Source organism: Triturus cristatus, chromosome 1_1 (genome assembly GCF_964204655.1).
Source record: "Triturus cristatus chromosome 1_1, aTriCri1.1, whole genome shotgun sequence".
In the NCBI taxonomy this organism is placed as follows: domain Eukaryota; kingdom Metazoa; phylum Chordata; class Amphibia; order Caudata; family Salamandridae; genus Triturus; species Triturus cristatus.
The window spans coordinates 114,772,237-114,794,947 of NC_140579.1; the positions used below are offsets into that span (position 1 = coordinate 114,772,237).

The 22,711-nt window shown below is 48.1% G+C and overlaps 1 protein-coding gene across 1 annotated transcript in view; it reads right to left on the bottom strand.

Annotated features, from left to right (window-relative positions):
* Window positions 1-22,711, bottom strand: part of LOC146869702 (uncharacterized) — a 101,396-nt gene that overhangs the window by 17,366 nt on the left and 61,319 nt on the right. The window contains exon 3 of the mRNA XM_085612656.1: window positions 20,568-20,674. Within this exon, the coding sequence (XP_085468782.1) occupies window positions 20,568-20,674 (107 nt within the window). The remainder of the gene's footprint in view (window positions 1-20,567; window positions 20,675-22,711) is intronic.

The following is a 22,711-nucleotide window of genomic DNA, read 5'->3' on the forward strand; positions in this document are numbered from 1 at the left end:
TGGCTCTGAGTCCAGGTGTGAAGGATGAGGTGTGGCTTAGTGTGAGAGCACAGAGTGTCATCACAGTCACTGGTCCATGGCTCTGTGTCCAGGTGTGAAGGATGAGTTGTGGTTGGCCTAGTGTGAGAGCTCAGAGTGTGATCACAGTTACTGATCCATGGCTCTGAGTCCAGGTGTGAAGGATGAGGTGTGAACCTAGTGTGAGAACTCAGAGTGTGATCACAGTTACTGGTCATGGCTTTGAGTCCAGGTGTGAAGGATGAGGTGTGGCCATAGTGTGAGAGCTCAGAGTGTGATCACAGTTACTGGTCCATGGCTTTGAGTCCAGGTGTGAAGGATGAGGTGTGGCCATAGTGTGAGAGCTCAGAGTGTCATCACAGTGACTGGTCCATGGCTCTGCGTCCAGGAGTGAAGGATGAGGTGTGGCCATAGAGTGAGAGCTCAGAGTGTGATCACAGTTACTGGTCCATGGCTTTGAGACCAGGTGTGTAGGATAAGGTGTGGCCTAGTGCGAGAGCATAGAGTGTGATCACAGTTACTGGTTCATGGCTTTGAGTCCAGGTGTGAAGGATGAGGTGTGGCCCTAGTGTGAGAGCTCAGAGTGTGATCACAGTTACTGGTCCATGGCTTTGAGTCCACGTGTGAAGGATGAGGTGTGAACCTAGTGTGAGAACTCAGAGTGTGATCACAGTTACTGGTCATGGCTTTGAGTCCATGTGTGAAGGATGAGGTGTGGCCATGGTGTGAGAGCTCAGAGTGTGATCACAGTTATTGGTCCATGGTTTTGAGTCCAGGAGTGAAGGATGAGGTGTGGGTGGCCTAGTGTGAGAGATCAGAGTGTGATCACAGTTACTGGTCCATGGCTGTGAGTCCAGGTGTACAGGATGAGGTGTGGTCATAGTGTGAGAGCTCAGAGTGTGATCACAGTGACTGGTCCATGGCTCTAAGTCCAGGTGTGAAGGATAAGGTGTGGCTCTAGTGTGAGAGCTCAGAGTGTGATCACAGTTACTGGTCCATGGCTTTGAGTCCAGGTGTGAAGGATGAGGAGTGGACCTCGTATGAGAGCTCAGAGTGTGATCACAGTTACTGGTCCATGGCTTTGAGTACACGTGTGAAGGATGGGGTGTAAACCTAGTGTGAGAACTCAGAGTGTGATCACAGTTACTGGTCCATGGCTTTGAGTCTTGGTGTGAAGGATGAGGTGTGGCCTAGTGTGAGAGCTCAGAGTGTGATCACACTTACTGGTCCATGGTTTTTATTTCAGATGTGTAGGATAAGGTGTGGCCTTGTGCGAGAGCATAGAGTCTGATCACAGTTACTGGTCCATGGCTTTGAGTCCAGGTGTGAAGGATGAGGTGTGGCCATAGTGTGAGAGCTCAGAGTGTAATCACAGTTACTGGTCCAAGGCTCTGAGTCCAGGTGTGAAGGATGAGGTGTGGCTTAGTGTGAGAGCACAGAGTGTCATCACAGTCACTGGTCCATGGCTCTGTGTCCAGGTGTGAAGGATGAGTTGTGGTTGGCCTAGTGTGAGAGCTCAGAGTGTGATCACAGTTACTGATCCATGGCTCTGAGTCCAGGTGTGAAGGATGAGGTGTGAACCTAGTGTGAGAACTCAGAGTGTGATCACAGTTACTGGTCATGGCTTTGAGTCCAGGTGTGAAGGATGAGGTGTGGCCATAGTGTGAGAGCTCAGAGTGTGATCACAGTTACTGGTCCATGGCTTTGAGTCCAGGTGTGAAGGATGAGCTGTGGCCATAGTGTGAGAGCTCAGAGTGTCATCACAGTTACTGGTCCATGGCTTTGAGTCCAGGTGTGAAGGATGAGGTGTGGCCTAGTGTGAGAGCACAGAGTGTCATCACAGTGACTGGTCCATGGCTCTGTGTCCAGGAGTGAAGGATGAGGTGTGGCCATAGAGTGAGATCTCAGAGTATGATCACAGTTATTGGTCCATGGTTTTGAGTCCAGGAGTGAAGGATGAGGTGTGGGTGGCCTAGTGTGAGATCTCAGAGTGTGATCACAGTTACTGGTCCATGGCTGTGAGTCCAGGTGTGAAGGATGAGGTGTGGTCATAGTGTGAGAGCTCAGAGTGTGATCACAGTTACTGGTCCATGGCTCTGAGTCCAGGTGTGAAGGATACGGTGTGGCTCTAGTGTGAGAGCTCAGAGTGTGATCACAGTTACTGGTCATGGCTTTGAGTCCAGGTGTGAAGGATGAGGTGTGGCCATAGTGTCAGAGCTCAGAGTGTGATCACAATTACTGGTCCATGGCTTTGAGTCCAGGTGTGAAGGATGAGGTGTGGCCTAGTGTGAGAGCACAGAGTGTCATCACAGTTACTGGTCCATGGCTCTGTGTCCAGGAGTGAAGGATGAGGTGTGGCCATAGAGTGAGAGCTCAGAGTGTGATCACAGTTACTGGTCCATGGCTTTGAGACCAGGTGTGTAGGATAAGGTGTGGCCTAGTGCGAGAGCATATAGTGTGATCACAGTTACTGGTTCATGGCTTTGAGTCCAGGTGTGAAGGATGAGGTGTGGCCCTAGTGTGAGAGCTCAGAGTGTGATCACAGTTACTGGTCCATGGCTTTGAGTCCAGGTGTGAAGGATGAGGTGTGAACCTAGTGTGAGAACTCAGAGTGTGATCACAGTTACTGGTCATGGCTTTGAGTCCATGTGTGAAGGATGAGGTGTGGCCATGGTGTGAGAGCTCAGAGTGTGATCACAGTTATTGATCCATGGTTTTGAGTCCAGGAGTGAAGGATGAGGTGTGGGTGGCCTAGTGTGGGAGATCAGAGTGTGATCACAGTTACTGGTCCATGGCTGTGAGTCCAGGTGTGAAGGATGAGGTGTGGTCATAGTGTGAGAGCTCACAGTGTGATCACAGTGACTGGTCCATGGCTCTAAGTCCAGGTGTGAAGGATAAGGTGTGGCTCTAGTGTGAGAGCTCAGAGTGTGATCACAGTTACTGGTCCATGGCTTTGAGTCCAGGTGTGAAGGATGAGGAGTGGACCTCGTATGAGAGCTCAGAGTGTGATCACAGTTACTGGTCCATGGCTTTGAGTACACGTGTGAAGGATGGGGTGTGAACCTAGTGTGAGAACTCAGAGTGTGATCACAGTTACTGGTCCATGGCTTTGAGTCTTGGTGTGAAGGATGAGGTGTGGCCTAGTGTGAGAGCTCAGAGTGTGATCACACTTACTGGTCCATGGTTTTTATTTCAGATGTGTAGGATAAGGTGTGGCCTTGTGCAAGAGCATAGAGTCTGATCACAGTTACTGGTCCATGGCTTTGAGTCCAGGTGTGAAGGATGAGGTGTGGCCATAGTGTGAGAGCTCAGAGTGTAATCACAGTTACTGGTCCATGGCTCTGAGTCCAGGTGTGAAGGATGAGGTGTGGCTTAGTGTGAGAGCACAGAGTGTCATCACAGTCACTGGTCCATGGCTCTGTGTCCAGGTGTGAAGGATGAGTTGTGGTTGGCCTAGTGTGAGAGCTCAGAGTGTGATCACAGTTACTGATCCATGGCTCTGAGTCCAGGTGTGAAGGATGAGGTGTGAACCTAGTGTGAGAACTCAGAGTGTGATCACAGTTACTGGTCATGGCTTTGAGTCCAGGTGTGAAGGATGAGGTGTGGCCATAGTGTGAGAGCTCAGAGTGTGATCACAGTTACTGGTCCATGGCTTTGAGTCCAGGTGTGAAGGATGAGGTGTGGCCATAGTGTTAGAGCTCAGAGTGTCATCACAGTTACTGGTCCATGGCTTTGAGTCCAGGTGTGAAGGATGAGGTGTGGCCTAGTGTGAGAGCACAGAGTGTCATCACAGTGACTGGTCCATGGCTCTGTGTCCAGGAGTGAAGGATGAGGTGTGGCCATAGAGTGAGAGCTCAGAGTGTGATCACAGTTACTGGTCCATGGCTTTGAGACCAGGTGTGTAGGATAAGGTATGGGTGGCCTAGTATGAGATCTCAGAGTGTGATCACAGTTATTGGTCCATGGTTTTGAGTCCAGGAGTGAAGGATGAGGTGTGGGTGGCCTAGTGTGAGATCTCAGAGTGTGATCACAGTTACTGGTCCATGGCTGTGAGTCCAGGTGTGAAGGATGAGGTGTGGTCATAGTGTGAGAGCTCAGAGTGTGATCACAGTTACTGGTCCATGGCTCTGAGTCCAGGTGTGAGGGATACGGTGTGGCTCTAGTGTGAGAGCTCAGAGTGTGATCACAGTTACTGGTTCATGGCTTTGAGTCCAGGTGTGAAGGAGGAGGTGTGGCCATAGTGTGAGAGCTCAGAGTGTGATCACATTTACTGGTCCATGGTTTTGAGTCCAGGAGTGAAGGATGAGGTGTGGTTGGCCGAGTGTGAGAGCTCAGAGTGTGATCACAGTTACTGGTCCATGGCTGTGAGTCCAGGTGTGAAGGATGAGGAGTGGCCATAGTGTGAGAGCTTGGAGTGTGATCACAGTTACAGGTCCATGGCTCTGAGTCCATGTGTGAAGGATGAGGTGTGGACCCAGTGTGAGAGCTCAGAGTGTGATCACAGTTACTGGTCCATGGCTCTGAGTCCAGGTGTGAAGGATGAGGAGTGGACCTAGTGTGAGAGCTCAGAGTGTGATCACAGTTACTGGTCCATGGCTTTGAGTCCACGTGTGAAGGATGAGGTGTGAACCTAGTGTGAGAACTCAGAGTGTGATCACAGTTACTGGTCATGGCTTTGAGTCCAGGTGTGAAGGATGAGGTGTGGCCCTAGTGTGAGAGCTCAGTGTGTGATCACAGTTACAGGTCCTTGGCTCTGAGTCCAGGTGTGACGGATGAGGTGTGGCCCTAATGTGAGAGCTCAGAGTGTGATCACAGTTACTGGTCCATGGCTTTGAGTCCAGGTGTGAAGGATGCGGCGTGGCTCTAGTGTGAGAGCTCAGAGTGTGATCACAGTTACAGGTCCATGGCTTTGAGTCCAGGTGTGAAGGATGAGGTGTGGCCCTAGTGTGAGAGCTCAGTGTGTGATCACAGTTACAGGTCCTTGGCTCTGAGTCCAGGTGTGATGGATGAGGAGTGGACCTAGTGTGAGAGCTCAGAGTGTGATCACAGTTACTGGTCCATGGCTTTGAGTCCAGGTGTGAAGGATGAGGTGTGGCCCTAGTGTGAGAGCTCAGTGTGTGATCACAGTTACAGGTCCTTGGCTCTGAGTCCAGGTGTGAAGGATGAGGAGTGGACCTAGTGTGAGAGCTCAGAGTGTGATCACAGTTACTGGTCCATGGCTCTGAGTCCAGGTGTGAAGGATGAGGTGTGGCTCTAGTGTGAGAGCTCAGAGTGTGATCACAGTTACTGGTCCATGGCTTTGAGTCCAGGTGGGAAGGATGAGGAGTGGACCTAGTGTGAGAGCTCAGAGTGTGATCACAGTTACTGGTCCATGGCTTTGAGTCCACGTGTGAAGGATGAGGTGTGAACCTAGTGTGAGAACTCAGAGTGTGATCACAGTTACTGGTCATGGCTTTGAGTCCAGGTGTGAAGGATGAGGTGTGGCCATAGTGTTAGAGCTCAGAGTGTGATCACAGTTACTGGTCCATGGCTTTGAGTCCAGGTGTGAAGGATGAGGTGTGGCCTAGTGTGAGAGCACAGAGTGTCATCACAGTTACTGGTCCATGGCTCTGTGTCCAGGAGTGAAGGATGAGGTGTGGCCATAGAGTGAGAGCTCAGAGTGTGATCACAGTTACTGGTCCATGGCTTTGAGACCAGGTGTGTAGGATAAGGTGTGGCCTAGTGCAAGAGCATAGAGTGTGATCACAGTTACTGGTTCATGGCTTTGAGTCCAGGTGTGAAGGATGAGGTGTGGCCCTAGTGTGAGAGCTCAGAGTGTGATCACAGTTACTGGTCCATGGCTTTGAGTCCACGTGTGAAGGATGAGGTGTGAACCTAGTGTGAGAACTCAGAGTGTGATCACAGTTACTGGTCATGGCTTTGAGTCCATGTGTGAAGGATGAGGTGTGGCCATGGTGTGAGAGCTCAGAGTGTGATCACAGTTATTGGTCCATGGTTTTGAGTCCAGGAGTGAAGGATGAGGTGTGGGTGGCCTAGTGTGAGAGATCAGAGTGTGATCACAGTTACTGGTCCATGGCTGTGAGTCCAGGTGTGAAGGATGAGGTGTGGTCATAGTGTGAGAGCTCAGAGTGTGATCACAGTGACTGGTCCATGGCTCTAAGTCCAGGTGTGAAGGATAAGGTGTGAGAGCTCAGAGTGTGATCACAGTTACTGGTCCATGGCTTTGAGTCCAGGTGTGAAGGATGAGGAGTGGACCTCGTATGAGAGCTCAGAGTGTGATCACAGTTACTGGTCCATGGCTTTGAGTACACGTGTGAAGGATGGGGTGTGAACCTAGTGTGAGAACTCAGAGTGTGATCACAGTTACTGGTCCATGGCTTTGAGTCTTGGTGTGAAGGATGAGGTGTGGCCTAGTGTGAGAGCTGAGAGTGTGATCACACTTACTGGTCCATGGTTTTTATTTCAGATGTGTAGGATAAGGTGTGGCCTTGTGCGAGAGCATAGAGTCTGATCACAGTTACTGGTCCATGGCTTTGAGTCCAGGTGTGAAGGATGAGGTGTGGCCATAGTGTGAGAGCTCAGAGTGTAATCACAGTTACTGGTCCATGGCTCTGAGTCCAGGTGTGAAGGATGAGGTGTGGCTTAGTGTGAGAGCACAGAGTGTCATCACAGTCACTGGTCCATGGCTCTGTGTCCAGGTGTGAAGGATGAGTTGTGGTTGGCCTAGTGTGAGAGCTCAGAGTGTGATCACAGTTACTGATCCATGGCTCTGAGTCCAGGTGTGAAGGATGAGGTGTGAACCTAGTGTGAGAACTCAGAGTGTGATCACAGTTACTGGTCATGGCTTTGAGTCCAGGTGTGAAGGATGAGGTGTGGCCATAGTGTGAGAGCTCAGAGTGTGATCACAGTTACTGGTCCATGGCTTTGAGTCCAGGTGTGAAGGATGAGGTGTGGCCATAGTGTGAGAGCTCAGAGTGTCATCACAGTTACTGGTCCATGGCTTTGAGTCCAGGTGTGAAGGATGAGGTGTGGCCTAGTGTGAGAGCACAGAGTGTCATCACAGTTACTGGTCCATGGCTCTGTGTCCAGGAGTGAAGGATGAGGTGTGGCCATAGAGTGAGATCTCAGAGTATGATCAGTTATTGGTCCATGGTTTTGAGTCCAGGAGTGAAGGATGAGGTGTGGGTGGCCTAGTGTGAGATCTCAGAGTGTGATCACAGTTACTGGTCCATGGCTGTGAGTCCAGGTGTGAAGGATGAGGTGTGGTCATAGTGTGAGAGCTCAGAGTGTGATCACAGTTACTGGTCCATGGCTCTGAGTCCAGGTGTGAAGGATACGGTGTGGCTCTAGTGTGAGAGCTCAGAGTGTGATCACAGTTACTGGTCATGGCTTTGAGTCCAGGTGTGAAGGATGAGGTGTGGCCATAGTGTGAGAGCTCAGAGTGTGATCACAGTTACTGGTCCATGGCTTTGAGTCCAGGTGTGAAGGATGAGGTGTGGCCTAGTGTGAGAGCACAGAGTGTCATCACAGTTACTGGTCCATGGCTCTGTGTCCAGGAGTGAAGGATGAGGTGTGGCCATAGAGTGAGAGCTCAGAGTGTGATCACAGTTACTGGTCCATGGCTTTGAGACCAGGTGTGTAGGATAAGGTGTGGCCTAGTGCGAGAGCATATAGTGTGATCACAGTTACTGGTTCATGGCTTTGAGTCCAGGTGTGAAGGATGAGGTGTGGCCCTAGTGTGAGAGCTCAGAGTGTGATCACAGTTACTGGTCCATGGCTTTGAGTCCACGTGTGAAGGATGAGGTGTGAACCTAGTGTGAGAACTCAGAGTGTGATCACAGTTACTGGTCATGGCTTTGAGTCCATGTGTGAAGGATGAGGTGTGGCCATGGTGTGAGAGCTCAGAGTGTGATCACAGTTATTGATCCATGGTTTTGAGTCCAGGAGTGAAGGATGAGGTGTGGGTGGCCTAGTGTGGGAGATCAGAGTGTGATCACAGTTACTGGTCCATGGCTGTGAGTCCAGGTGTGAAGGATGAGGTGTGGTCATAGTGTGAGAGCTCACAGTGTGATCACAGTGACTGGTCCATGGCTCTAAGTCCAGGTGTGAAGGATAAGGTGTGGCTCTAGTGTGAGAGCTCAGAGTGTGATCACAGTTACTGGTCCATGGCTTTGAGTCCAGGTGTGAAGGATGAGGAGTGGACCTCGTATGAGAGCTCAGAGTGTGATCACAGTTACTGGTCCATGGCTTTGAGTACACGTGTGAAGGATGGGGTGTGAACCTAGTGTGAGAACTCAGAGTGTGATCACAGTTACTGGTCCATGGCTTTGAGTCTTGGTGTGAAGGATGAGGTGTGGCCTAGTGTGAGAGCTCAGAGTGTGATCACACTTACTGGTCCATGGTTTTTATTTCAGATGTGTAGGATAAGGTGTGGCCTTGTGCGAGAGCATAGAGTCTGATCACAGTTACTGGTCCATGGCTTTGAGTCCAGGTGTGAAGGATGAGGTGTGGCCATAGTGTGAGAGCTCAGAGTGTAATCACAGTTACTGGTCCATGGCTCTGAGTCCAGGTGTGAAGGATGAGGTGTGGCTTAGTGTGAGAGCACAGAGTGTCATCACAGTCACTGGTCCATGGCTCTGTGTCCAGGTGTGAAGGATGAGTTGTGGTTGGCCTAGTGTGAGAGCTCAGAGTGTGATCACAGTTACTGATCCATGGCTCTGAGTCCAGGTGTGAAGGATGAGGTGTGAACCTAGTGTGAGAACTCAGAGTGTGATCACAGTTACTGGTCATGGCTTTGAGTCCAGGTGTGAAGGATGAGGTGTGGCCATAGTGTGAGAGCTCAGAGTGTGATCACAGTTACTGGTCCATGGCTTTGAGTCCAGGTGTGAAGGATGAGGTGTGGCCATAGTGTGAGAGCTCAGAGTGTCATCACAGTTACTGGTCCATGGCTTTGAGTCCAGGTGTGAAGGATGAGGTGTGGCCTAGTGTGAGAGCACAGAGTGTCATCACAGTGACTGGTCCATGGCTCTGTGTCCAGGAGTGAAGGATGAGGTGTGGCCATAGAGTGAGAGCTCAGAGTGTGATCACAGTTACTGGTCCATGGCTTTGAGACCAGGTGTGTAGGATAAGGTGTGGGTGGCCTAGTATGAGATCTCAGAGTGTGATCACAGTTATTGGTCCATGGTTTTGAGTCCAGGAGTGAAGGATGAGGTGTGGGTGGCCTAGTGTGAGATCTCAGAGTGTGATCACAGTTACTGGTCCATGGCTGTGAGTCCAGGTGTGAAGGATGAGGTGTGGTCATAGTGTGAGAGCTCAGAGTGTGATCACAGTTACTGGTCCATGGCTCTGAGTCCAGGTGTGAAGGATACGGTGTGGCTCTAGTGTGAGAGCTCAGAGTGTGATCACAGTTACTGGTTCATGGCTTTGAGTCCAGGTGTGAAGGAGGAGGTGTGGCCATAGTGTGAGAGCTCAGAGTGTGATCACATTTACTGGTCCATGGTTATGAGTCCAGGATTGAAGGATGAGGTGTGGTTGGCCGAGTGTGAGAGCTCAGAGTGTGATCACAGTTACTGGTCCATGGCTGTGAGTCCAGGTGTGAAGGATGAGGAGTGGCCATAGTGTGAGAGCTTGGAGTGTGATCACAGTTACAGGTCCATGGCTCTGAGTCCATGTGTGAAGGATGAGGTGTGGACCCAGTGTGAAAGCTCAGAGTGTGATCACAGTTACTGGTCCATGGCTCTGAGTCCAGGTGTGAAGGATGAGGAGTGGACCTAGTGTGAGAGCTCAGAGTGTGATCACAGTTACTGGTCCATGGCTTTGAGTCCACGTGTGAAGGATGAGGTGTGAACCTAGTGTGAGAACTCAGAGTGTGATCACAGTTACTGGTCATGGCTTTGAGTCCAGGTGTGAAGGATGAGGTGTGGCCATAGTGTGAGAGCTCAGAGTGTGATCACAGTTACTGGTCCATGGCTTTGAGTCCAGGTGTGAAGGATGAGGTGTGGCCTAGTGTGAGAGCACAGAGTGTCATCACAGTTACTGGTCCATGGCTCTGTGTCCAGGAGTGAAGGATGAGGTGTGGCCATAGAGTGAGAGCTCAGAGTGTGATCACAGTTACTGGTCCATGGCTTTGAGACCAGGTGTGAAGCATGAGGTGTGGGTGGCCTAGTGTGAGAGATCAGAGTGTGATCACAGTTACTGGTCCATGGCTCTGAGTCCAGGTGTGAAGGATGAGGGGTGTGTGGACCCAGTGTGAGAGCTCAGAGTGTGATCACAGTTACTGGTCCATGGCTCTGAGTCCAGGTGTGATGTATGAGGTGTTTGTGGCCTAGTGTGAGAGCTCAGAGTGTGATCACAGTTACTGGTCCATGGCTCTGAGTCCAGGTGTGAAGGATGAGGTGTGTGTGGCCTAGTGTGAGAGCTCAGAGTTTGTCATCAAAGCCAGGTACTTCTCCCTAGTTCTTGTTTCCAAACCCCATGCAGTGGCCTCATTGAACTGGCACCTCCTAGAGGCATGAAGCACATACACCAGTGTTGCGTCATCAGAAGGAGTCCAGGGAATGATGTCATGAAATACCTGAGAGGAAACCCCACTCTCGTTGGAGGTAGCAACACCTAGCATACACCTCGAATCTCCCAAGAAAAACACCATAAAACCCGCCTTCTTCAGCAACACCACAAAACTTGGGAACTTCTTTCCAACTAGGACATGCCTCCCCTCCCCTCCCCCAGCATTCAAATCCAGAATAAAACCTATTCACTGGCGAGCTCCGTGTCCAGAAACTGCTCCAACTGTGCACTTCCGATCAGGGAAGACTGTTGTCCTGCTGGTGTTTGAACCCTGGAAGTTGCCTGTCCCTTCCTGTCACTTCCTGTCTCTGCCTGCCTCTGCCTGTCACTGCCTGCCACTGCCTGTCTCTGCCTTTGTTTGCCTGTCACTGCCTGTCACTTTCTGTCTCTTCCTGTCTCTGCCTGTCACTGCCTGTCAATGCCTGTCTTTCCCGGCACAGCCTGTCTCTTCCTATCTGCGCCTGCCACTGTCTGTCCCTGCCTTTCTCTGCCTGTCACTGCCTGTCTCTGTCTGCCTCTGTCTGTCTCTGCCTGTCTTTGTCTATCTCTGCCTGTCACTGCTTTTCCCTGGCTGCCTTTGACTGTCACTGTGCGTCCCTTTCCCTCTCTATCTGTCACTGCTTGTCCCTTCTTGTCTCTGCCTGCTACTCCCGGTCCATGCTTGTCACTGCCCGTCTCTGCCTGTCTCTGCTTGTCACTGCCCATCTCTGGCTGTCACTGCCTGTCTCTGTCTGTCACTGCCTGTCTCTGCTTGTCTCTTTCTGTCTCTGCTTGTCACTGCCCATCTCTGGCTGTCACTGCCTGTCCCTGCCTGTCACTGCCTGTCTCTGCTTGTCTCTTCCTGTCTCTGCCTGCTACTACCTGTCCCTGCTTGTCACTGCCCGTCTCTGCCTGTCTCTGCTTGTCACTGCCCATCTCTGGCTGTCACTGCCTGTCTCTGCCTGTCACTGCCTGTCTCTGCTTGTCTATTCCTGTCTCTGCCTGCCACTGCTTGTCCCTGCTTGTCACTGCCTGTCTCCGGATGTCGCTGCCTGTCACTGCTTGGCTCTGCTTGTCACTGCCTGACTCTGCCTGTCATTGCGTGTCTCTGCCCATCTCAGGCTGTCACTGCTTGTCTCTGCTTGTCTCTTTCTCCGCCTGTCATTGCCTGTCCCTGCCTGTATCTGCCTGTCTCTGTCTGTCTCTGCCTGTCTTTGTCTGTTTCTGCCTGTCCCTTCTTTTTCCTGGCTGTCTTTGTTTGTCACTGTGCGTCCCTTTACCTCTCTATCTGTCACTGCTTGTCTTTTCCTGTCTCTGTCTGCCACTACCTGTCCCTGCCCATCTCTGCCTGTCTCTGCTTGTCACTGCTTGTCCCTGCCCATCTCTGGCTGTCACTGCCTGTCTCTGCTTGTCTCTGTCTTCACCTGTCATTACTGTACCTGCCCATCACTGGCTGTCTCTGACTGTTTCTGCCTTTCTCTACCGCTGCCTGTCACTTTCTGTCCCTGCCTGTCACTGCCTGTCCCTTCCTATCTCTGGCTGTCACTGCCTGCCTCTGCCTATCACTGCTGTCTCTCCTTGTCTCTGTCTCTGCCTGTTATGTCCTGTCTCTGGCTGTCTCTGTCTGTCACTACCTGTCTCTGCCTGTCTCTGTCTGTCACTGTCTGTCTCTGTCTGTCTCTGCCTGTCACTGTCTGTTTCTATTTCTGCCTGTTATTGCCTGTCCTTGCCTGTCTCTGGCTGTCACTGCCTGTCTCTGTCTGTCACTGCTTATTCCTGCCTGTCTCTGTCTGTCTCTGGCTTTCTTTGTCTGTCACTGCCTGCCTCTGCCTGGCCCTGCTTGCCCCTGTCAGGCTCTGGCTGTCACTGCCTGTCCCTACTTGTTCATGTCTATCTCTGGCTGGCACTGCCTGTCCCTGCCTGTCTCTGGCTGTCACTACTGCCTGTCATTGCCTCTCTCAGCCTGTCACTGCCTGTCCCTGCCTGTCTGTGGCTGTCACTGTTTGTCCCTGTCTGTCTCTGGCTTTCAATGCCTGTCCCTGCCTGCCTCTGGCTGTCACTGCCTGTCCTTGCCTGTCTCTGCCTGGCACTGCATGTCCCTACCTGTCTTTGGCTGTCACTGCCTGTCTCTGGCTGTCTCTGTGTGTCACTACCTGTCTCTGCCTGGCCCTGCTTGTCCCTGTCTGTCTCTAGCTGTCACTGCCTGTCCCTACTTGTCCCTGTCTGTCTCTGGCTGTCACTGCCTGTCCCTGCCTGTCTCTGGCTCTCAATGCCCGTCGCTGGCTGTCACTTTCTGTCCCTGCCTGTCTCTGCCTGTCACTGTTTGTCCCTGCCTGTATGTGGCTGTTACTGCCTGTAACTGTGTGTTCCTGCCTGTTTCTGCTTGTCTCTGCCTGTCACTGCCTGTTCCTGCCTGTCTGTGGCTGTCACTGTCTGTCTCTGGCTGTCACTGCCTGTCGCTAGCTGTCACTGTGTGTCCCTGCCTGTCTCTGCTTGTCTCTGCCTATTACTGCATGTTCCTGCCTGTCTCTGGCTGTCATGACTGCCCCTGCCTATCTCTGCCTTCCCCTGCCTGTCTCTGCCTGTTAGCCACATGTTATGTTATTAATTTACAGTATGTGTTTGTTCCAACATGTGCACTGTGTGAAGCTCTCTAGCACCCTAGGCCAGAACCACAGCACCCTGTACAGAAGGAGATATATAAAATAATAATAAGTGATTTGACACGGCTCTTGGGAGAAGTTCTTGAGTGTCATGGACACCGACCTGTGTGAATGACCCCTCTACGTCTAGGCCTGGACCAGTCCGCCCTCCCTTGTCACCAAGCCTTACACACAGTAAGAGCACAAGGGTCTTTTGGGGGTGCAGCGATGGCTGCTGGTCATGGGGGAGCTTCAGCCTGTTCACCTCTTCCCTCTGGGGTTGGTCCTCCCCAGGTGGATGTGGGCAAGAGGGACAGGCAGCAAGATGGAGGGAGGGTGTCCCAAACTCTCTAACATGATTGGAAACTTATGTCAACACTTCTGATCTGTTGGAAAACACACGCACTGCAAATCCTCACCATAGAGAGACTGTTACAGTTTTTTTCTACTTGGGAAGAACCTGTTACAGTTTGTTTCTCCCTGTGAAGAACCTGCTACAGTTTGTTTCTACCTGTGAAGAACATGTTACATTTTGTTTCTTCCTGAGAAGAGTCTGTTACAGTTTGTTCCTACCTGTGAAGAACCTGTTATAGTTTGTTTCTACATGTGAAGACCACGTTACAGTTTGTTTCTTTGTGAGCAGAGCCTGTTACAGTTTGTTTCTAACTGTGAAGACCATGATACAGTTTGTTTCTTCCTGAGAATAGCCTGTCACAGTTTGTTTCTACCTGAGAATAGCCTGTTACAGTTTGTTTCTACCTGAGAAAATCCTGTCACAGTTTGTTTCTTCCTGTGAACAGCGTGTTAGACAGTTTGTTTCTCCCTGCGATACAGTTTGTATCTCCATGTGGAGATGCTGCTACAGTTAGTTTGGCCCCGTGAAGAGTCTATTGCAGTTTGTTTCTACCTGTGAAGAACCTGTTACAGTTTGTTACTATGTGTGAATATCCTGTTACAATTTGTTTCTCTCAGTGTTATAGTTTGTTTCTCCCTGTGTAGATGCTGTACAGTTTGCTCCTCATTGTTTCTCCCTCTGCAGAGGCTATTACAGATTGTTTGTTCCTGAAAAGAGTCTGTTACAGTTTGTTTCTTTCTGAGAAGAGCATGTCACAATTTGTTTCTTCCTGAGAAGAACCTGTTACAGTTTGTTTCTTCCTGAGAAGAGCCTGCTACAGTTTGTTTCTTCCTGAGAAGAGCCTGTCACAGTTTGTTTCTTCCTGAGAAGAGCCTGTCACAGTTTGTTTCTTCCTGAGAAGAACCTGTTACAGTTTGTTTCTTCCTGAGAATAACCTATTACAGATTGTTTCTTCCTGAGAAGAGTCTGTTACAGTTTGTTTCTTTCTGAGAAGAGCATGTCACAATTTGTTTCTTCCTGAGAAGAACCTGTTACAGTTTGTTTCTTCCTGAGAAGAGCCTGCTACAGTTTGTTTCCACCTGTGAAGAACCTGTTGTTGTTCGCTCTGCATAAATGCTATGATAGTTGCTCCCTGTGCAGAAATGCCTCTGTTGTTTCTCAGTGTGCATAGATGCTCTGAGTGGTGCTTCCTGTGATGCTGTGGTGTTTCTCTCTGTGAAGAGATGCTATGGTTATTTCTCCTTGTGCAGAGATGCTTTAGTTGTTTAAACGTGTGCCGAGATGCTATGGTTGTTGCTCCCCTCGCAGAGATGCTGTAGCCGCTTTTTCTGTGCAGAGATGCTATGGTTATTGGTCGCTGTGCATAAATGCTATGGTTTTTGCTCCCTGTGCAGAGATACTGTGCTTGTTTCTCCCAGTGCAGGGATACTGTGGTTGTTTCTCTGCGTGCAGAGCTGCCATAGAATCTGCCAGACCTGAGGAATCCTGGGTTAGCCACTTCTCAAAGATTTATGTTGAGCTGGAGCTCATTAATGGCACCTGTATGGTTACCACAAAAGAGAAGCGGGAAAAGGCAGACCTGAAGTTCACACTAGAGGAGGTGGGGAGAGCTATCGCAGCAAGTAAGGGAGGTAAAGCTCCGGGCCACGATGGAGTGCCTGTGGACTTATTTAAATCAAACATCGATCTCTGGGGGCCTATATTAACCCAGGTTTTCAATGCTAGCTGTATGGAAACAATTCCTTAGACCTGGGGGGAATCTATAATAGTCCCAATAATTAAAAAAGGGGATCGTAACAACCCCGGATGCTACCGGCCAATAGCGCTGCTGGACTCATTGGTAAAAGTTGCTGGTAGAGTTCTTCTAGAGCGCCTTCAGTCGTGGGCAGAAGATAGACAGGTCCTTTCAGATATACAGTACGGCTTCCGTGAGGGATTGGGAACAATTGAGCTGAGCTTAAACCTCGCACTATTGGTGGGGAACTACGTTAGAGTAAAGAAGGGCTCCCTGTTTCTGGCATTTGTGGATCTCACAGCGGCCTTTGACTCAGTGAGACATGATAGATTATGGGAGATACTTGAGGCCTTAAGAGTGGATTCCCACATTATCCATTTTTTACAGTATTTGTACAGTGGCGCATCAGCTACTGTGCGTTTTGGCTTAGGAGGCGAGCGCACAGCCCCCTTCCCCATCAAAAGGGGTGTAAGGCAAGGCTGCGTACTGCCCCCTTTTCTTTTTAATTTATATATTAATGGGTTGGAACGAGCACTCCTTGACAATAACCAGGATTTCCCCATAGTGGGTGGCCAATCAGTACCTGCACTTCTCTATGCGGATGACGCAGTACTGATGTCTAGAACTCAAATCAGCCTGCAAAAGGCCCTGGATAGTTTTACAGAATTTATGGAGAACTTAGGTCTCTCAATTAACGAGTCAAAGACCTATATTATGAATTGTGGTGGGAGAAGAAATAGGCCGAGGAACATGTACGTGGGCGGGCAGAAGTAAGCTATAACCAAGAACTTCTCCTATCTTGGTATTATGTTCAATCAAAGCGACTCATGGGCACAAGCAATACAAACGAAAAGGATGGCCTTTGCAAAAACAACAGCTGCTCTTTCCTCCTTTTCCAAGAAACTAGGTAGGAAGCCCCCATCAGAGTTTATCCAAATTTTTAAGGCCAAATGTACCACAACGGTAATATACGGGGCGGGAGTGTGGGCTTTTTCTGCTGCTCAGCCAATCCAAGTAGTGGAAAATACATTTTTAAGATATCTTTAATCTGTCCCAGCTAGTGCCTCTTCTTTTTTCTGCCATGACGAATTGGGTCTTCCATATATCTCGGACCTCATAAAACTGGAACCCATCCTGCTATGGCATAGAATATGGACAGAAGAGCAAACTAAGTTAAATAGAGAGATACTTCAAGATTGTCTTAAACTTGAGGGGGCTTTAAAAATTCCCTGGGTCAGGTACGTGCCAAATTTCATGAGTGACCTAGGGCACGCAGAATATTTTACCGACCCTAATATTTTGCAAGACAGCCCCAGAAAGAAACTCCGAAAGGTGGGGCTCCAGCACCTGGGTATGATAAGAATGTCGGGAGAGTTTTTAAAACTCACTGTAAAACAACACCAGTTAATTTTAACCTCCTTTGACATGCAATCGTATCTAACATTTGTACCAGGCAGCTTTGATAGGCGGCTCTTAACATGGTTCCGGCTGGATATCATTCATAGATTAGTGACTTTTCCAAAAGTGAACGACTGGTCACGGACACTGCAACCCTGCCCATGTGATTTGCAGGCTGCACAGTCCACAATACATTTAGGGCCATATGTAGATAGCTAAATACCGGTCGGTAACGGACGAAAATCGGTAATTTTCCCGTTACCGACCGGTATTTAGCCCTTTCTAATGTAGGAGGCAGGTTTTAAGGATTCGGTAATTTACCGAATCGGTATTTTAAGAAATCGGTAAAATACCGAATCGGTAAATTACCGAATCTTTAAATCCTATGTAGGGAGCACTCAAGTGAGTGCATTTTTGGTCTAAGGATTCGTTATTTACCACCAACTACAAGTTGATGGTAAATACCGAATACCTTTTCAAAAGCAACTTTGTGCTTTTTTAAAAGTGCCATGTGGCAGACATACATGCCCTTAGGGCATGTATGTGCGGCACATGTGCACACATGCACGATTCTGGGGTGCAACAGGGTGTCAATGTGACACCCTGCCACCCTTGAATATGCTCCCCCTATTACCGATTCGGTATTTACCGAATCGGTAATAGTGAATGGCTTCCCATTCATTCCTATGGGCCTCCAGGCCCATAGGAATGAATGGGAAGCCATTCACTATTACCGATTCGGTAAATACCGAATTGGTAATAACGAATATTACCGAATCTGTAAAATGTACCGATTTTATACCTACATTCTATTTACCGATTCTTAAATATCGAATCGGTAAAATTCTGTATTTAGGAATCGGTAAATAGAAATTACCTACATATGGCCCTAAGTCCTATTTTGCAAATATTATATAGTGTTAAGGAAAGTGTGGATATTACCACTTTTAAAGCAACAGGGGCTAAGGTAATGTCGTCCGGCTATGGTTAACTCCAGTTTCTGGAGAATGAACATGTAGCTTGGATAGCATAGAAAGGTTCCTGAAGAAAGCACTGCACTTTAGAAAAAGTATGATATGTGAAGATTTTTAAACTGTGATGAACCTCATGTGATGACTTTTAAACTGTGATGAATTATAACTGACTGGGCATTTGCCGTTCTTTCTTTTTAGAACTATTTTTTATATTAACTATTATACCTAGGTATTTGTATAAGTGTAATAATTGTTATTGTTTGTATTTTTATGAATGTCTCACGCTTTTATGATTGTAAAAAGATGCAGTGGAATAAAGTTTTCCTTTACTATGAATAACCTGTTACAATTTGTTTCTCTCAGTGTTGCAGTTTGTTTCTCCCTGTGTAGATGCTATTACAGTTTGTTCCTCATTTTTTCTCCCTCTGCAGAGGTTATTACAGATTGTTTCTTCCTGAGAAGAGCCTGTTACAGTTTGTTTCTTCCTGAGAAGAGCCTGTCACAGTTTGTTTCTTCCTGAGAAGAACCTGTTACAGTTTGTTTCTTCCTGAGAAGTGCCTGTTACAGTTTGTTTCTACACGAGAAGAGCCTGCTACAGTTTGTTTCTTCCTGGGAAGCACCTGTCACAATTTGTTTTTACATGAGAAGAACCTGTTACAGTTTGTTTCTCCCGGAGAAACAGTTTGTTTCTCCATGTGGAGAGGCTACTACAGTTTGTTTGGCCCTGTGAAGAGTCTGTTACAGTTTGTTTCTACCTGTGAGGAACCTGTTACAGTTTATTTCTACCTGTGAATAACCTGTTACAGTGTGTTTCTTCCTGAGAAGAGCCTGTTACAGTTTGTTTTTTCTTGATTAGAGCCTGTTATAGTTTGTTTCTGCCTGAGAAAATCATGTTACAGTTTGTTTCTTCTTGAGACAAACCTGTTACAGTTTGTTTCTTCCTGAGAATGGCTTGTTACGATTTGTTTCTATGCGTGAATAACCTGTTGCAATTTGTTTCTCTCAGTGTTACAGTTTGTTTTTCCCTGTGTAGAGGCTGTTACAGTTTGTTCCTTATTGTTTCTTCCTCTGCAGAGGCTGTTACAGTTTGTTTCTACCTGTGAAGAACCTGTTACAGTTTGTTTCTTCCTGAGAAGAGCCTGCTACAGTTTGTTTCCACCAGTGAAGAACCTGTTGTTGCTCGCTGTGCATAAATGCTATGATAGTTGCTCCCTGTGCAGAAATGCCTCTGTTGTTTCTCAGTGTGCATAGATGCTCTGAGTGGTGCTTCCTGTGATGCTGTGGTGTTTCTCTCTGTGAAGAGATGCTATGGTTATTTCTCCCTGTGCAGAGATGCTATGGTTGTTGCTCCCCTTGCAGAGATGCTATGGCCACTTTTTCCGTGCAGAGATGCTATGGTTATTGGTCCCTGTGCATAAATGCTATGGTTTTTGCTCCCTGTGCAGAGATACTTTGCTTGTTTCTCCCAGTGCCGGGATACTGTGGTTGTTTCTCTGCATGCAGAGCTGCCATGGTTGTTTCTCCCTGTGCAAGGATGCTGTGCTTCTTGCACCCTTTGCAGAGATGCTGTGCCTGCTTCTCCCAGTCCAGGGATGCAGTGTTTGTTTCTCCCAATGCACAGATGCTATGATTGCTTCTCCCTATGCAGAGATGCTATGGTTATTTCTCCCTATGCAGAGATGCTATGGTTGGTTCTCCATGTGCAGAGATGCTTTAGTTGTTGCTCCCTGTGTACAGATGCTATGGTTGTTGCTCGCTGTGTATAAATGCTATGCTAGTTGTTCCCTGTGCAGAAATGCCTCGGTTGTTTCTCAGTGTGCATAGATGCTCTGGTTGTTTCTACCTGTGATACTATGGAGTTTGTCTCTGTGAAGAAATGCTATGAGTATTTCTCCCAGTGCAGGGGTACTGTGGTTGTTTCTCTGTGTGCAGAGGTGCTATGGTTGTTTCTCCCTATGCAAAGATGCTATTGTTGTTTCTCCCTATGCAGATATGCTGTTCTGCTTGTTTCTCCCAGTGCAGGGGTACTGTGGTTGTTTCTCTGTGTGCAGAGATGCTATGGTTGTTTCTCCATAAGCAAGGATGCTATTGTTGTTTCTCCCTGTGCAGAGATGCTGTGCTTGTTACACCCTTTGCAGAGATGCGGTTCTGCTTGTTTCTCCCAGTGCAGGGATACTGTGGTTGATTCTATCTATGTAGAGATGCTAAGGTTGTTGCCCCTCTGCATAAATGCTAAGTTTATTTCTCTCTTATGAAGGGCTTCTTACAGATTGTTTGCCCAAGTACAGAGGATTGTGGCCTCTGAGGACTGAAGTCTTACTGTGCAGCTAAAGAGCACTGACATTCTTTATGGAACTCATAAACTCAGTTCTCAGTTTTGCATGAGTTGCAGATGATGAAGGCAGTTGGGGGAAAGGTTGAGATGGAAGGCTGTGGAAGGCTAAAAGGCTGTGTGTTGGAGGTGTGGGGCTGAGGCGTTACCATGAGGCTTGCAAGAGGTGGGTTGGGTGGTCCTACCATGAGAGACGGGTTGGGTGGCCCTACCATGAGAGGTGGAGTGGGTGGTCCTACGATGAGAGGTGGGTTGGGTGGTCCTACCATGAGAATTGGCTTGGGTGGTCCTACTATGAGAGGTGGCATGGGTGGTCCTACCATGAGAGGTGGGTTGAGTGGTCCTACCAAGAGAGGCTGGTTGGATGGTCCTTCCATTAGAGGTGGCTTGGGAGTTCCTACTATGAGGGGTGGCTTGGGCGGTCCTACAATTAGAAGTGGGTTGGGTGGTCCTACCATGAGAGGTGGATTGGGTGGTCCTACCATGAGAGGTGGGTTGGGTGGCCTACTCCTACCATAAAAGGTGGGTCGGGTGGTTCTACCATGAAGCTGACAGATTTTAAACTCACCGTGAAGGAGCAGACCAGAAGGAGCATGATGAAAAGTACAGCCACTAGAGAGATGAGGATGACGGCCCACCCTGGGACTCCCTCGCTGCTCCTGGAGTCTGGCTTAGCTGTGGGGACAGGAGGAGATGATAACTTAGCAAGAGATGACACTGACATTTTATGTAAGCACCTTTTCTATTGTGATAAGCAGGCATTGCAATCCAGCAACAGAGAACAAATGTCAGCAACTTCATGTAACGTTAAAGGTCTGTTCAAGTCACTCTTAAAGCACTTTATAAGTTATATAAGTACAGCCCAGTTATGGCCAAATTAGGTACACGTTATTGAAATGAAACCAACACCAAGTGCACTCCTGCTATAGTCTCCTACGTTGCACTTAAAAATGCATAACAATCATTGTTCTCGGCTCTAAATAGTAATTTATTGACTATTCCAAATTCTCTTTGCCTAAAACTTGTGTCAAGACAAGTAAGAATGCATGTTTTGAAGTGAGTTTTCTTTTCAGAAAATACAGTCCAAGATGGGCAGGAATGCCCATGCGTCCATCATGACCTATGCATCCTGATGACTCTGGGCCTGGATCACAAACCTCTCTATGTAGGACATTTTGTAGTGCTACAAAACTTACTACAAATTGCAATTCACAAACTACATGCAGAGTTTTATGCCTCCACGTTACCTATATGTCAGTTTCTAACTTTACTACTTTTCAGTATTCACCAAGGTAAGTTACTACTAGTAACTTTACTACGTTACTAGTAATACATTTACTACTAGTAACTTTACTGCTTGTAAGTTTACTAGCAGTAAACGTACTAGTAGTAACTACCTTTGTGAATACCGAGAAGTAGTAAAGTTAGACTTTTAATCTTAATTTAGACGTTAGGTCTACACTTACACTTCAGGTCTAAAGTTAAACCTTTGGTCTAACTTTACCTTTGTGAATCGGTCCCATAGAATACATACATAGTTGAAATCTGAGCTGCATATACATTCTCTTGCATCATAATCAATTATTCTCTTAACACCAGAACACCTTTCTATCAGGGAACATAGTTTGCACTTTACAAATATTCTTCATCATCATCATGAAGAGGGGTCTATATAATGTTCACAATCCGGGGCAGACTGTGTGTCTTAGAAATCACGTTAGGCGGCATTCCCAATCTAGACCAGCTGAATTTGCTTGCCAAACTGCCTGAGATACTAGCTACTATCCCAAGGACACCGATGATGTTAGGGTTTGGAGATTAGACATGGATTTGGGCAATTTCAACCCACCACTAGCCAACACTCCAGTAGAGGCAGTGCATAAGGGTCTGCAGTAGATTGGGATCTGACTGATATGCACATGGCTAGAGTATGGAGTATTCGTATCTGACCGACACGCATATGGTTAGAGGATGGAGTATTCGTATCTGACCGACATGCACATGGTTAGAGTATGGAGTATTCGTATCTGACTGACATGCACATGGCTAGAGTATGGAGTATTCGTATCTGACCAACATACACATGGCAAGAGTATGGAGTATTCTTATCTGACTGACATGCACATGGCTAGAGTATGGAGTATTCGTATCTGACTTACATGCACATGGTTAGAGTATCGAGTATTCATACTACTCTCTGGCACACAATTTACACGTGAGTTTGGACCAAATCCTGTACTCAGTGGATCTTAGTTTAGTTGTAAAGATCTCTGAGTAATTGGGGTGAACTTTATTTGATCACAGCCCACTCCTCTTGCCCTGAATGTGGGTCAGGCAGAACTCGACTGCCCCCACATGAAAACTACAAGGCTCCATGAGGGAAGATGGTACGTTCATGGGCTCACTGGGAGAGACAATACAAAATGTCTTTATGAAGAATCAAGGCACTGAGTAAATGCAGTAGTTGGATGGGAAGTATTTAAAGTAGTCATTAGGGGCAACGTCATCAGAGAGAATGTGGTTTGAGTCTGATGAACCCCAGCAACTGACCACCTTAGATAGAGTGAGAGAAAGTTGGATGACTCGTAGTATCTGTGAGAAGGTGGCCTGATATACGCTGTCCACTAGTTCTAGTGGGCACTTTGTATCAGTCCAAACAACCCCTTATGGTGATAGGTTAAAGACAACCTTTATTGAAAGCTATCCTAGTGG